The 16203-nt window shown below is 36.5% G+C and overlaps 1 protein-coding gene across 1 annotated transcript in view; it reads left to right on the forward strand.

The window, feature by feature from the left end:
- The window catches only part of col24a1 (collagen type XXIV alpha 1 chain), a 111615-nt gene that overhangs the window by 53708 nt on the left and 41704 nt on the right, over window positions 1-16203 (forward strand). Inside the window, exons 15-27 of the mRNA XM_084428463.1 lie at window positions 1352-1405; window positions 1491-1535; window positions 3334-3387; window positions 4218-4271; window positions 5966-6019; window positions 8356-8409; window positions 8683-8736; window positions 8965-9009; window positions 9163-9216; window positions 9373-9417; window positions 14083-14136; window positions 14320-14373; window positions 14665-14718. Coding sequence (XP_084284589.1) covers window positions 1352-1405; window positions 1491-1535; window positions 3334-3387; window positions 4218-4271; window positions 5966-6019; window positions 8356-8409; window positions 8683-8736; window positions 8965-9009; window positions 9163-9216; window positions 9373-9417; window positions 14083-14136; window positions 14320-14373; window positions 14665-14718 — 675 coding nt within the window. The remainder of the gene's footprint in view (window positions 1-1351; window positions 1406-1490; window positions 1536-3333; window positions 3388-4217; window positions 4272-5965; window positions 6020-8355; window positions 8410-8682; window positions 8737-8964; window positions 9010-9162; window positions 9217-9372; window positions 9418-14082; window positions 14137-14319; window positions 14374-14664; window positions 14719-16203) is intronic.

The following is a 16203-nucleotide window of genomic DNA, read 5'->3' on the forward strand; positions in this document are numbered from 1 at the left end:
TGTCAAATATCTATTCCGAAGCTGTGGGGGAGCTCTAGAGAGAAACCTGCGAGCAAAAGGCGAGAATACAGCGAAGAAATCCCGAAGTTACTGAATGCAGCTTTAATTCTCTTCTCTCCGGGGGAAACTGCACAAACCTGCGCGTGAGAGTTAAATCACAGGATAATGTGGATTTAGGACTTTGAGTTCATTGTCAGTTTGGAAGTTTTCATACTTCCTAGAACTATTGGCGGAAGTTCCCGGATTGTGGCGCGTTCGCACCGCAGGAACTAGGAATGATTTTAGTTCTAGGAACTCCTTTTGGAGGAACAGATTTACCCCTCCTTCAGAGTCGCTCTAAACCAGCGCTATAGGAACTACAGTGACGTCAGTGTTCGCTGATTGGCCGAACGCACGCGAAACACCAGCACACGCCATTTTAAAGCGGTGGTTGATTATGATTTGACTTTTCTAACTTTAGTTAGTGTGTAATGTTGCTGTTTGAGCATAAACAACATCTGCAAAGTTACGACGCTCAAAGTTCAGAGCAAAGGGAGATATTTGCTTTTACAGAAATCACTTTTTAAGGACTACAACAAACGGCTGGTAGAGACTACACCACATTCCTCCCGGGTTAGTGACATCACCAACCCTAGAATTTACATAAACCCCGCCCCCTGAACACGATTTATAGATTATCAAGACAGAATATGCTAATCAATGACTAGAAGATAACTACACATAAGCTACATAAATTCTTCAACTAACCATTCAGAAACGTCCTGTTGCTTCTACATGTTGTCACTTCTTCTTGAGTCTCTCCATCTTTGTCTGACTCCGGTTTGAACAGAAAAGGCTTGTCAGTGCAAGCTGTTGTAGCTCCGCCCTCTGTGCCGGGAGCTGCAGCTCATTTGCATTTAAAGGAACAGACACAAAACGGTGTGTTTTTGCTCACCCTCAAAAAATTTAACTTGCTATATAAAAATATCTGTGGGGTATTTTGAGCTAAAGCTTCACACACACACTCTGGGGACATCAGAGACTTATTTTACATCTTGTGAAAAGGGAATTATACCCCCCCTTTAAAAAAGCTGTGTAAATGCACAGTCTATATATTTACTCCAGACACTAACTCTACGAACATGGAAAACAGTGATAGATGAAAATGTTCCTATGGGAACCGTTAGTTCTCGGGGAAACACCCTGGTGGCTCATTCCTAGAACTACCCGTGCGAAAGCCCTCATGATGGTAGACCGGTGAGAATGTCCTGACAAATCTGTCATTCTGTGAATCTGTAAGGAATCATTCACTAAACTACAGGAAAGATGAACTGCTGTTGTATTGATGGAGTCTGTTCCTCTGTTCCCGCAGGGTGATCCCGGGATTGAGGGACCCCGTGGGATTCCTGGCATTGTGGGACCTCAGGTAACGGCCCGTCAGTTACGCCTCGAGCTGTGTGATCTCTAACCTCATTGGCTGGACACTGAAGATCTTGTTCTCTCATTGGCAGGGCCTGAGCGGAGGGGCGGGGCCTCCTGGAATGAAAGGTGATAAGGTGATTTAAATATTTATATTATTGCAGCGAACATGTGAACGTATAAGGTTCATTCCTTTATAATTATATGCATAATCTTTGGGATCAAATTTTTTTTTTTTTTTTTGTCAATTAGATGAATGTACTATATTTTAGTTTGTAAAAAATGTTTTTATATATATTTTGTATTTTTAGGGGATTTTTTTATTCTAAATTATATTTACGCAGTATTTATAATCCATTTATTCACTTTTTGAGCATAGACCTGAATATTCAATTTCCAACTTAAACTGTGGTAAATCTTGAATGCTTTTAAAGCACAGACTGAAGTCTGATCTCTTTTTAGAGACGACACTTGGCAGATCATTGTTTAAAAAAAGTTTTAAAAAGTGAACTTTATTTGAATTTTATGTGTATTGTTATGAAAAAAGCACAAAAATACTATTTAAATTTTTTATTTGAAATATTTATTTTTAAAAGCACATTTTACTCTAAAACTGCAAGACAATCAAAGCCATAAATCTAAACAAATTGTGTTCCAAATTTGAGGTTGATTTCTCATAAAATGATCTTTCAGTGAGAGTGTGTTCGGCTGCAGTACCAAACGCTTCCACTAGAGGAAACTCGTCTCCCATTCATTTCCAATGCGCTCATGTTTGACTGCGAGAAACACAAGCGTGACTATTTATTTCAGGACCATTTAATCTTTTTGAATCATGTCCATGATTTTTTTTTTTTTTTTTTTACATTGTTCACAAGTTTCGTATCGTTCCGAAAAAAAAGAAGAAAAAAAACATAACTTTTTTCGGTCAAAAATAACCAAAGAGCACCAGAGGGTTAAATCAAGATACATTTACTGGAGAAGCAAAATGACAAGATATTAAGTCTTGTTTACTGAACAATTAATTAAAATGAAGTCACTCAATTATCCTTTTCAGAGGTCTTATATTTGAGGATGAGAAACAGGCTTGATGTGATTATTGCCGATGATTTATTTGTGAGCGCTACGCGTTCAAAGTCAAAATGCAGCGCAGTTCGCATTCGATGTATTTATTTCAAACGATGATCTATTGTTGATGAATTATGACAATGTTTACTTTATGGTGTTAGTATTGTAATATGCTTTAGATGGTTGAAAGAGTCTGTATATTTTAGCTCACTCATACGAGCAGCTGGAAGCAGTAACAACATTTCAAAATAGTAGTCCCGGTGTAATTTGGGTTTGTTTATAATTAAAACGCCCACATTTTGCAGAACATATTTTTTTTCCTGGTTATTATTAGTATTTTCCTTACAAAATAAACTTCATTTGACATTTAATTCATTGTTTACAATATACATAATTTCACAGTTATTAAATAAATTCAATTCAACGCACAAATAAAAAAAAAACAGTGCAGTTCTTGTTTTCAAATAAACGTAATCATTTTAAAACAATAACTGAAATTAAATTAAATTACATTTTTTATGTAATTAATTACATGATGTGCCGATTAATTAATCAGATTAATCGCACATCAAATCTGACTGAGAAATTACTCCCAAAAGATTTAAAGTCATTATTGTGTTAAATGAGAAAAACTTCAAATAGACATTACAAAAAATATATAGATATAAGATATAATATTTTCTCAGTGATGGTAAAATGACACTAGTTGGAATCTAGACAAAGAAGAAGCTCAAATATGATGTAGATTTTCATTTATGTCACATTTATTCTGATGTGAAAAAATCTGTGCAAACTCTTGTTCTGTTCCCTGTGTGTTTAATGTCGGCGGCGTATTTGAGTGTTTTCTATAATCTGTGATGTATGATCTAGAGTGAACCTGGATTGAGGGGTGAACCAGGAGAAAGAGGTTATCAGGGAGACAAGGTGAGTGTCAAGAGAGGCAGAATAATATCTTAGCAACTTTTACATGGTCATGAAATTGCTAAATTGGTGCAAACCAACACAGACTGTCCAGTGATGGTCTTACTGGAGACATCTGAAGACTAATAAAAGTATAAACTCAAAAGCATTACATTAATTACATGGCTTAAATTTAAGCATTTATGTATTTAAATTGTATTTAATATTACCATCCATTTGGATTACACAGTTTTAGCATAAACGAATAAACTCGTTAGTCATAGCCTACATAAATGAAACCGGTAATATTTCTGCACTCACAAAATCATGCCATTGTTTATTAATAACTATTTGCATCCATTTGATTCTATTTAAATAATCATATTTTCTCATTCAAATGGCTTTGAATCAGATTAAATCTGTTAATTAATTAAATTAATTCAGTTTAAAAGTGAACGGTTAAAATTTGGAACAAGCGACAAATTGGATTTATTGATGATAAATATATAAAGTTATTGTGTATTTAAAACACTTTCAGTTTGTTAGTGATATTACAGAAATATGACCTGTTTCATGTATGTAGGAATGACAAATATGCATCACTTTAAGTTTATTAGTTTTTCATGTTAAAACTGTGTGATACAAATGGATGGAAATTTTATATGCAATTAAAAAATCTTATAGTTTCTGAGTTTTTTTTTATTTTATTTTTTTTATCAAGTAATCGTTAACTTCAGGTGAAGTAAGGAGACTTCACTGGTCTTAAAGTGTGTGAATCTTTTCTATGTCCATGGATTTGAAGTTTGATGCAGACAGCGAGGAGACTTTGTGTTTTATTTGTGTTTCTCTTCCAGGGAACGGCTGGGAATCCCGGCCCAACAGGACCACGCGGAAAACCAGGACCGATTGTAAGACCACCTGTGTTCTCACTCTGTGTTAAATACTAATTAAGCTCTGTGATGTTCTGTTGAGTGAACTACACTGCAGAAAATGATGTTCTTCCTCGTTTTCCAGCACAAATATCCAAACATTCTTAAAACAAGATACTTTTGACTGGAGAAGCAAAATGACAATGAAATTTGGTCAATGGCGGGAAAGCGTTGCGTCATAAATGACGGGATATTTGGTCAATGGCGGGAAAGCGATGACGGGAAATTTGGTCAATGGCGGGAAAGCGTAACGTCATAAATTATGGGAAATTTGGTCAATGGCGGGAAAGCGTTGCGTCATAAATTACGGAAATGTGGTCAATGGTGGGAAAGCGTAGCGTCATAAATGACGGGAAATTTGGTCAATGGCGGGAAAGCGTAGCGTCATAAATTATGGGAAATTTGGTCAATGGCGGGAAAGCGTAGCGTCATAAATTATGGGAAATTTGGTCAATGGCGGGAAAGCGTAGCGTCATAAATGACGGGAAATTTGGTCAATGGCGGGAAAGCGTAGCGTCATAAATTACGGAAATTCGGTCAATAGTGGGAAAGCGTTACGTCATAAATGACGGGAAATTTGGTCAATGGCGGGAAAGCGTAGTGTCATAAATTACGGAAATTCGGTCAATAGTGGGAAAGCGTTGCGTCATAAATGACGGGAAATTTGGTCAATGGCGGGAAAGCGTTGCATCATAAATTACTGGAAATTCGGTCAATAGTGGGAAAGCATTGCGTCATTAAAGCGGGGCTCAGTAACTTCGGGATTTCTTCGCTGTATTCTCGCTTTTTGCTCGCAGGTTTCTCTCTAGAGCTCCCCCCACAGCTTCGGAATAGATATTTGACAACACTGTTGTAAAAACTCGTTGGTGATTCTCAGACACCAGAGGCTAGCAGATCAACGACATCAAAGCAGATGGGATATTCTTTAAAACGTCTTCTTCATTCGGGTTCGAACAGTGTGAGGGAGCGCAATAATGACAGCATTTTAGCAGATTTCTTTTGGCCGTAAAGCAGTTGTTTACATCGCGAGACCTGATATCACGCGAGACTTCCTGACGCGGCGGCCGGCGGCCCGCCGTCTCAAAGTTGCAAGTGCGTATTTTCCGCTCACGGGCACCAGGGGGGTGCGAAACGACCACCATTCAACCCGAAATAAGTAATATAACCATTCCAATGACTCCGAAGCTGTTCAGTTAAGGTAAAAAAGTTACTTAGTTCACCTTTAATGACGGGAAATTTGGTCAATGGCGGGAAAGCGTAGCGTCATAAATTACTGGAAATTCGGTCAATAGTGGGAAAGCGTTGCGTCATTAATGACGGGAAATTTGGTCAATGGTGGGAAAGCGTAGCATCATAAATTACTGGAAATTCGGTCAATAGTGGGAAAGCGTTGCGTCATTAATGACGGGAAATTTGGTCAATGGCGGGAAAGCGTAGCGTCATAAATTACGGGAAATTTCGCATAAACTCGCTTAATTCTGAAGATTTTTTTTAATTAACCAAGAGTTAATATCTTCAATACTTTCACCTCTCCAATAAATGTATCTTGATTTAAGAATGTTAAGATATTTGTGCTGGAAAACAAGACAGAAACACTGAGGAAGAACATGATGTTTGCACATTTTGTGTGGTGTCTGATGTGATGTTTATAGTTGATATTCTCTCTCTGAAAGGGGAAAACGGGTGAAGCGGGCCCTCGAGGGCCTCCGGGGCCACCAGGACCCGAGGTGAGAACCGGCACTCAGTCGGAAACCTGTCAGAATCGACTGCAATTGTTGAGCTGTTGAATTGTTTCAATTCATGCTGTGATGAAACTTTCAGATGCTTCTGCCAGATAGAAATGAAAATTAAGCAATTCTGTGCTGATTTTGAAGGAAACTTGCATAATTGTGTGGATTGATGAAATCTGCTAAAAGCTTTCAAGTGGACTTAAGAGCAGAGTAGCCAAAATACTTAATAGTGTACTTCACTGGCATTGGTTCCAGAAGTATTTTTCCCTATTCTATTCTCCCATCGTGATTTAAAGTCTTTAAACCAAACCAACCAGCTGTGAAGTTACAACATTACAAACTTTGATTTGAAGCAACAAAAAAAATGTGAAAAACGGACAAAAAGACTAGACTGTGACCTTAACGGCTTTAGTGAGGGAAAGAACTACAATCCCATGAAGCATTGCGAACGACATAATTGACTGAAAAATTATGGAGAAATATTAAACTATTCATTTAAAGTTGTTGATTATCTCTAAAAACAATATATTTTTAGTTTATTGCAAAATATGAATATGCAAATGCAAATATTTAGGTATTTTGCCAGAATAGCAAAACTGGATTACATGCTTTATGGGAGGGGGCGGAGCTAAAGTGCTCTTTTGGGTGTACTCTCTGATTGGTGGAATGTTTTGCACAGCACTGTGGGTAATGTAGTTTTCACTACGAATTCAGCTGTTAAACACGATTCTAAAAAAATAAAAATGGAAACAATGCTAACGGATGTCTCCAACTAAACCATAAACCACCCATAAACAACCTCTGAGCTCACAGTAGGGATATCTTTTATGGTTTATAAGTCATTATTAAAAAAAATCAATTTCCTTATGAAGAAAACGAATGGGATTGTAACAATACCTCTAGAAAGCTAACCGTTAGCATCCCCATTCATCTCAATGGCCTTTGCGAGTGTTTTAGAGGTCAGTAACTGAGGTGGTTCGGTTGTGTGTAATAATCGAATTGTGTTTGAAGGGATTTGGTGCATGTGGACATCAGGTGGCTTCCTTCGTCGTTTAATACAACAGAACATTAACTAAATTCGAGCTGTTTATAGTCTTCAATAAATAGCCTGAATTGTGTCTTTTTTGGCAGGCATGTCTACTTCCTTGTTATTTGTGTTATTTTTGTGTTTGGAGAAGATGATTGATCTCTTGTTAATCCCAAAAATGATTGTGGCTCTTCATTAGAGTAAACACAGACGCATCTGTGCGGCAAATGGATGAAACTCGACCAGCGCAAGAGTTTAGCGTCTCGCATGCTAGTTTGATAGCAGCTAAGTGGCTAGTAAGTTGCCCTCTTGTGGCACTTCTGTGTTATTTTTATGAATACATTTTTGATATATAAAAAAAATCTAAAAAGGAAATTACTTTTGTTAATGCACGTTCCTGGAATAATTGTGTACAGCAAAATTTTTTGAGATATTAAAACTTTTAAAATCATTAATTATAAAATATTATTTATACTCAAATGATATTAAAAATGTATAAAAATAATAATAATAATTATTATACATTTTATATATTTAATATCTTGCATATTATATAATATCATTATACAATTATATAATAATATCTTGCATATCTGCATTCGGAAAAAATTTTTGTGCAAAATATTAGAGTAATAATTAGTGATTATGATTACGCAAATATTTATTTAATTTAAAAATGTATTTAAAATGTTATTTATTTTAAAATATAATAATCATTTAATTAAATCATGATTTAATTATTAAATAGTATTTCTAATCAAAATATTAACAATAGTGTATAATTTTTTATGATACAACTAATAATAATTATGTTATTATTAATTAATAATTAATTATATTAAATAGAAGTATAATAATAATGTTAATTTATTATTTCTAATAATTTGAATTAACGATAATTTATTATTATTATTATTATATATTTTATTTATTTTTGTCTCATTATGACATAAAATGGATTGCAAACTGTCAAATAAATCCTGAACTTGGCTTTGGATGTGTTTTGGATCTGACTCTGTTACCGTGACGACCTCTCGCTGTCCATTCACACTAGAAGTAGTCATTAAGAGCATTTCTGTTTAATAACATGATGGCATGTCCAGTAAACCATTTAAAGAACTCTTTCTCATAAGTATAGAAAATACTAGTTATGAATGTAAACTTGGCCCTGACCCTAATTATAGCAAGTGGGCGTGGTCTAATGACAGGTGGGCGGAGCTTAAATTACAACCGTTTATCACCTTATAAGGTGAACATACAGTGAAGCTCATAATGCATTTTAATGTATTTATGCCCATGTTTCTAGGGTTTCCCAGGAGACATTGGTGCACCAGGACCGAACGGCCCCCCGGGACCAAAGGTAGAGAAAGCTTTTGTGCAAATCTTGGATGTTTGTTGTACCAAAACATAGATATATGCTTGCCTAGATTCCTATACACATCATATTTGTTCCAAAAGGCAGGTATTAATTTTGTTCTTCTAAGATAGCTTCATTTTAAGTGTAGTTTCGCTCGTGATGCTGCTTAAACAGCGAGGCCGCTCACTAGAGTTCATGTGTTACTCTTACCCAGTGTGTGAGTCTCTGAATTAGAGACGTGCTTTACCCAGGGTTCATCAGTGTGTGTGTGTTTAGGGTATTCAAGGATCTCGGGGCCCCCAGGGACCACCAGGGCCAAAAGGAACAGAGGTAAAGTGTCCATTCATTCATTCATCATCCATCCATCTCTCTATCGTTCTGTCTGTTAGTACAGTAGTATGGGTATACAGTGTGTGTGAGATCAGTTCAGTTCTTCTCCTCGAGCTTGTGGTGTGATGCGTACGGTGATGGAAGGAATGTAGTCTTGTCTACAGGCGATGTTCTGTGGGATCTGATCACTGAAAGTTTACTAAAACGCTTCCTCGTGTGTTTCTGCAGGGAGACGAAGGCCCTCCAGGTCCACCTGGAAAGCCGGGTCCCAATGTAAGTGTCTTTCTTTCTTCCCTGATTAATCTCAGATGAACATGGAGGATATCTGATGTAGCGGCTTGTTGTGAGTGTGTAGAGGAAGGTTCATTTACAGTCGTGTGTGTGTGTGTGTGTGTGTGTGTGTGTGTGTGTGTTGATCCTCTACAGGGCCGAATCGGTCGGAAAGGTTTCATCGGTGAACCAGGACCTGAAGGCCTGAAGGTAAGTTTTGTCCAAATGTGAGATTCATCACAAAGGATAAATATCACTGTTTGGTTTACTGTCATGGATTGTTGTTGCTGCAAGATTGTCAGTTTGTTGATCTGGTTTTGATGTTTTTTTTTTCATGTTTCATGTTTGTTTGTTTTTTGTTCCCAGGGAGAAATTGGAGACCCAGGGAATGCTGGGAAAAATGGCCCCCCTGTAAGTACATATAATATCTATCTATCTATCTATCTATCTATCTATCTATCTATCTATCTATCTATCTATCTATCTATCTATCTATCTATCTATCTATCTATCTATCTATCTGTCTGTCTGTCTGTCTGTCTGTCTGTCTGTCTGTCTGTCTGTCTGTCTGTCTATCTATCTATCATTACCAGCTTTACTTGTTACTAACCAGATCTACTTTATTTCTGTTATTCATCTACAGAAGTTCTTTTTGAGAATTAACAGATGTTTAGATGGTGTTATTTGATTGAAAATGCGTTGTCACCATTATGATGATCAGTGTGTCGTTTAGTTGGGCAGTTGTTGTTTTTTTTGTTCATTTTTTTGTGAGTTTGTGGTCTTTGTTACGGTGTTTACCAAAACACATAATTTGTTGCAAAGGAAGCCAAAAACAAAGATGATCAGGTGATATAGCTTTCAGCATCATAAAGTAGAATAATTCTCTAATCTTATCCCTGACCAAAAGTCGTCATCTGTTATTAATAGATTATGTTCACCAACAATACTTTCTTGCAACAGATCATGCTGCATGCTGGGAGCCACCATAGTATAAAACTCATGGCTCCCAGCAGGCATTAAGCATGTCACCATTGTTGAGATTTATATGTTAATTCTTGATGTCTGTGTCTGTCAATAAAAATGAACACAATGTATTTAAAAATCTAAATTCAGAATGTCTGATCTGGAAAACACCGATCATCATAATGGTGACCAAACATTTTCAATAAAATATCACCATCTAAACATCTGTTAATTCTCAAAAAGAAATTCTGTAGACGAATAGCAGAAATAAAGTCGATCTGGTTAGATCTATCTATCTATCTATCTATCTATCTATCTATCTATCTATCTATCTATCTATCTATCTATCTATCTATCTATCTATCTATCTATCTATCTACAGTATCTATCTATCTATCTATCTATCTATCTATCTATCTATCTATCTATCTATCTATCTATCTATCTGTCTGTCTGTCTGTCTGTCTGTCTGTCTGTCTGTCTATCTATCTATCTATCTATCTATCTATCTATCTATCTATCTATCTATCTATCTATCTATCTATCTATCTATCTATCTATCTATCTATCTATCTGTCTGTCTGTCTGTCTGTCTGTCTGTCTGTCTGTCTGTCTGTCTATCTATCTGTCTATCTATCTATCTATCTATCTATCTATCGCTCTGTCAGTCTGTCTATCTTTTGGGTTTTTTAGGCAGTTTTTTTGTAAATGAAAGTTGTCTGAACTCTTAGTAACATTGTTTTTTGTTCAGTGTCATTGAGCAAACATGTTTGTTTTCCCATTGTGTGTGTGTGTGTGTGTGTGTGTTTGTGTGTTTATGCTCTTGTAAAATCATGATCGAGTCGTGACACGAGGATCTAAAGCTGTTTGGGGAAACTTAAAAAAAAAAGCCTTTTAATGTGTTTCATGAGAACGTCCTCCCTCTCGTGAACTTCTCCAGAGATGTTTCGGACACACGCAGCGATTGCGTTTAACCCTGCGCTTCGCTCGATCTTTCCAACGTTTTTTGAGGAGGATTTGCTTTAAAAACGATGCAGAGAAACATGCGGCTCTGTAGTTCTGTGTGAAGGACTCATAATATTTGCGTTCTGGTTTGTGTTGGTCTATAGTGTACAAGCTCACATGTGTGAGGCATTAGAGATATGTGCACTTCAACAACAGCAATCTGGAGAACACAAGGTCTTTAATGAACGCCATGACATCACTCACCAGATCAGACGGAGGAGAAAATGGTTTAAATCTGCAGCTCAAAGGACTTCTCAAGTACATGTATCTTCATTTACTGGAAGAATGTGTAGATATTTGTGCTGAAAAATGACAAAAATAGTTATGAAGAAGATTTTCTGCAGTCTTGAGTTTCCACTGAAGACTCACAGAAGCCGAAACCTTTCCGATTATTTAAATTATTCAGACACCAGATATCATTTTTTATATATATTTTTTTCACTAGTGTGTGCAGGACACTATAGTTCATTTCTGTAAGTGAGGAGAGCAAAATAAAGTAAACTGTGACATATTCTGTGACATATTATACCCAAATATTCTTCATCCAGTGACTACCAGTGACATTTGGGAGCAGAAATGATTGGGACACTTTGAGCTGATCATGTTCTGCTGAAGTGTGTTTTCTTTAATTGCTAATGCTCTTTTTACACACAGACTGAACACAATGAAGCATTGCTTGGTGATTGGTTGAGCTAAACTGGTATTATCTAATTGTGTAGTTAAATTTAACAGCTGACAGATATTCAACATAATTCATGTGTGAGACAGTCTAACAGAAGGACGGACAAAACCAGTCAAATATCAACTGAGTTCTGCTCATATTTTACTACCATTTTCTAAACTATAGCGAATAAACTGTGATAATGTGAGAAATGTTGAAGGAGTCTAAATAATGTTTGTTTGACTGTAAGCTAATATTAGCTGCTAGATGACGATTTTCGATGCATTCGGCGTATCTGGGGTGTGTTTTTCCTCAATATCCGTCCTCTGGGGTTTGGACGGGTGTATTTTGATGTAGTGAGTGTTACAGCAGAACTGCTGGCCGTCGCTCAACTCTTCCAGGAAAATACAGAAAGCCTCGTCAATCCCAGCATGCAGTTGGTGTCTCTCCCGTCGAACATCTGTGGCGTCTGGCCTGCTTTCAGAAAACATGTTTTTTTTTTTACTTCTTGGTTCTCCAGAAGCTGTTGACTCTTATATAATCTGTCTGTCCTTTCTGTCTCAGATGTATAGAGATATAAAATAGCAGCTCAGATCATTTGCTCTGAGAAGAATATGATGACAAATGAGCTTCTGATTGCAGATTTTGGCGTCTTTGCAAATGTGAGCACAGTTTGAGACGTTTTTGATCTCTTTTGTGCCTCTGGAGGAGACCGACGTATGTGAGATTCCTGTGATCTTTTTCTCAAAACAAAATGAACAGAAGAAAGTCTTTCTCGAGCATCAAATCATCATATTAGAGTGATTTCTGAAGGATCATGTGACACTGAAGACTGGAGTAATGATGCTGAACATCAGCTTTGATCACAGGAATAAATTACACTTTACTATATATTCACATAGAAAACAGATGATTTACATTGGAATAATATGTCAGAATTTTTACAGTATTTTTTATAAAATAAAAGCTGCCTTGGTGAGCAGAAGAGACTTTTTTAACTTTATTAACTTTATTATTTAATAGACTTAAGTCATTATTTTTCCTGATCGAATCTTTCAAACCTCTCAATAATGTCCTTTTGTTTTGGAAATGCCTGACACATATAGACATGGAAAAGTCTGCAGGAGCTTTAGGTCAAACGAGCCAAAGATATCTGATGTAATGATTGTACTTTGACGAATTAACCGTCTAACGGAAAGTTCCCCAGGGCTGATGGTGCATGCTGGGAATCGTCCCAAAACCTGTGCACTGTACCAACATACAGACAACTGTGGAAAATCCTGTGTGAAGCCCCACGTCTGTGATGATTAATGAGCGCAGAGAGAGTGTTGGGTTCATTCCTCTGGGAACTAACTTTATTTATTCTCTATTGTCATAATACATCTGTTTGTTAATAAGAAGATACATATGAGCAGTTTTGATTAATTCTGTTAGCAAATGTCCCTGTAAACAGTGCAGATGATTTTAGCCAGTGTGTGAATATACTGGACGGTCTTAAAGACACAGTTTTCCCCCTCACACTGCAAAAAAAAGCTTTTCTTACTTACTATTTTTGTCTTGTTTCCAGTCCAAATATCTAAAAACTCTTAAATCAAGATGCATTTACTAGATGAGTGAAATAACATAAGATATTAAGTCTTGTTTTCCGGGGGAATTAATAAAAATTAAGTGAGTTGATGCTTAAAACAAGCAAAATGATCTGCCAATGGGGTCAGAAAAATAATGTTGTTTCTGTTTGAATTATGATTATTTTTCTGACTCCATTGGCAGATCATTTTGCTTTTGGATCTTTAAATATGTCATGATGTCATTGATTCATTTAAAAAACATGACTACACTTGAGAATTTATAGCTATGAGAGATCTGAAAGACTGAAATGTCAGTATGGGCATTACTTAAAGCTATCATGTGGTTTGGAAAATAGTGCATTAGTCATTTTTACTGTAAGTTTATGGTGATTTTTTTGTCATTTTACAGCTTGACAGACCCAGCCTAAATTAAATTACATTTATTTGATAAAAAATTCAGTAAAAACAGTGAAATATTATTATAATGTAAATCATCTGTTTTCTATGTGAATGTATAGTATATGATGATTTGATGATCTAGAAACATTTATGATTATTATCAGTGTTGAAAACAGTTGTGCTGCATTCATATTTTTTTGGAAACTGTCTTATTTTTCAGTATTATTACATTACATTATATTAAGAGCAACCTGGATATTCTTCAGATAATTCACTAACAAATTATTACATCTTCTTGTAATGCAATTCTTCAGTTCCTGTTTGAGCTCTCTCCAAAATCTGACTCGAGGAATGCGTGCGTGTGTGTGTGTGTGTGTGTGTGTGTGTGTGTGTGTGTGTGTGTGTGTGTGTGTGTGTGTGTGTGTGTGTGTGTGTGTGTGTGTGTGTGTTTAACCAGCTCTTGTTCTCTGTGTTGTTCAGGGTCCAGTGGGAATGATTGGAATAACCGGAGTGATCGGACAACCTGGAGAAAAGGTAAAAGCTGAGTCTTTATCTTAAACCACCATTCCACCATAAATACATCATGATCTATATTGGAAACATGAAACATGATGATGTGCCACCGTGATGAAATGGATCCACTACAGTGAAGATCAGATTTGCAGACTGAAATCAGTCAGGAAACGTGTGTTTGTGTGTTTAATTGTGTGTGTTCAGGGTGATCGAGGTCCTCCTGGTCCTCTGGGTCCTCCAGGAGAGAAAGGTTCAATAGTAAGAACTTATTTCACATTAACAAACATATATATTAAAATGCATTGCACTGCAAAAAGTTTTCTTCCTGAGTATTTCTGACTTGTACAAATATCTAAAACCCAATATCTTCAGTCATTTTGCTTCTCCAGTAAATCGAACGTTTCTTGATTGTAAACTGTTGACAATGTGAAACGTGTGTAAATCATTAGCGAAGGCGAGTTAAGGCTGATCTTAACCCGTTCAGTAGCTGGATGGGTCGCTGGTTAGTGGGTTTATGGTGATAACCGTGTGTCTTTCTCTTTGTAATAGGGGTATCCGGGTCTTCCAGGAGGTCCTGGAGATTTCGGCCCACAAGGTCCACCAGTAAGTTTACCCATGATCCTCTGCTGTTTCGTCAAATTACAAATTTCATCTGAAATAATCCTCAAGTTTTGTTCATCATGAAAATCTTCACAAATAAACACTATTCCTAAAGCCTTAATGCAAACGACAGAAGTTAAAAGCTAAACATTGGCTATAAACGAACTACACTACGGTCACATGACTTCAACACTTATCACTTTTGACCAATAGGTGGCGCTGTTGCTAAATTGGTGTTGTGTGGTCAGTGTGAGCAGATAATGGCACTTACAAAGTTTGGTGTCGATATGCCAAAGCGTTGTAAAGTTACAGCCTCAGAATCAGCTTGGCGCCATGCCATCAAATTTCTTAATGCGTTATATGAGAATGGTTCATAAAGCCTTCATACGATCTGAAGATAATTTTAGAAGATTTTGGTGAAAATCAGTCAAGGAGGAGTTCAATTTTTTTTTTAATTGCATACAGCAATTTTGATCAACTATGGTATAACTTGTATCATTATTCTTGGTATGACTCAAGGAATCTATCAAAAGCAGTTTCATTAAAATAACCCAAATTAATAAAAAGCTATTAGCATTTGTTTAAATTTCCCAACAGGGGGTGGTCGTGATGACGCATATAGAGTTTCGTAACGATACCCTAATGCGTTCATAAAATACAGCATTTTATGACAAAATTCAAAATGGCTGACACCAAAAATAGTTGAGACAAAATTGGGTATCATTCGACTCGGCATGATGCATTGAACTAAAAGAGACCAGTTTTATAATTTTTTGGGCAAACCATACAGACGTTATAAGCAAAAAGAGCTATTTTACATATCTCCTGACCAGTAGGTGGTGCTGTGCTGAAACGCTGCATGTAACCTCAGGTCATGCTTGTGATGACATGTACCAAGATTCATCTCAATATGTTAAAGTGTTGTGGAGATATAGCCTCGCATCCAATTTTGCTGTGTTCTTTGAAGAATTCGTTCACGCGTTATTCAAGAACAGTTGAGTTTATCAAAAAGCTTTTAATAGATTTTTGCCAGCATGATTTGAAGATGATCTGAACCAATTTGGGTGAAAATCGGATGAACCACGACGAATCATGTTGAGCCAAGGAATCAGAGAAGAATTTAGTTTCTAGCCCTTACGGTTCAAAAGTTATTATCATAAACTTGAGTGCAACTTCGGACAGTTGGTGGCGCTAGAGGGATGGGGTTAGAGACTCCACAATCGCTGTGGTTAATGTTTGGACTGTCCTCTATCTGTGTGCCAAATCTCATTATTTTCCTGCAAGCGGTTCTATGGGCAGCTGTAGACTCGAGTGAAAGAAGATGAGGGAAGAATAAGAACACTAACAGACACAACACACCTTCAGTCTCCAACAGTCTTTGTTTGTTTTTTTACAATGTATGATGGTGCTTGAACAATGGTAATAATTGAATTTTATGTGATATGTCAAAGTATTATTTAAGTACATGGGACATGGTACATAGTATTA

Source organism: Rutilus rutilus (genome assembly GCF_951802725.1).
Source record: "Rutilus rutilus genome assembly, chromosome: 13".
Lineage (NCBI taxonomy): Eukaryota > Metazoa > Chordata > Actinopteri > Cypriniformes > Leuciscidae > Rutilus > Rutilus rutilus.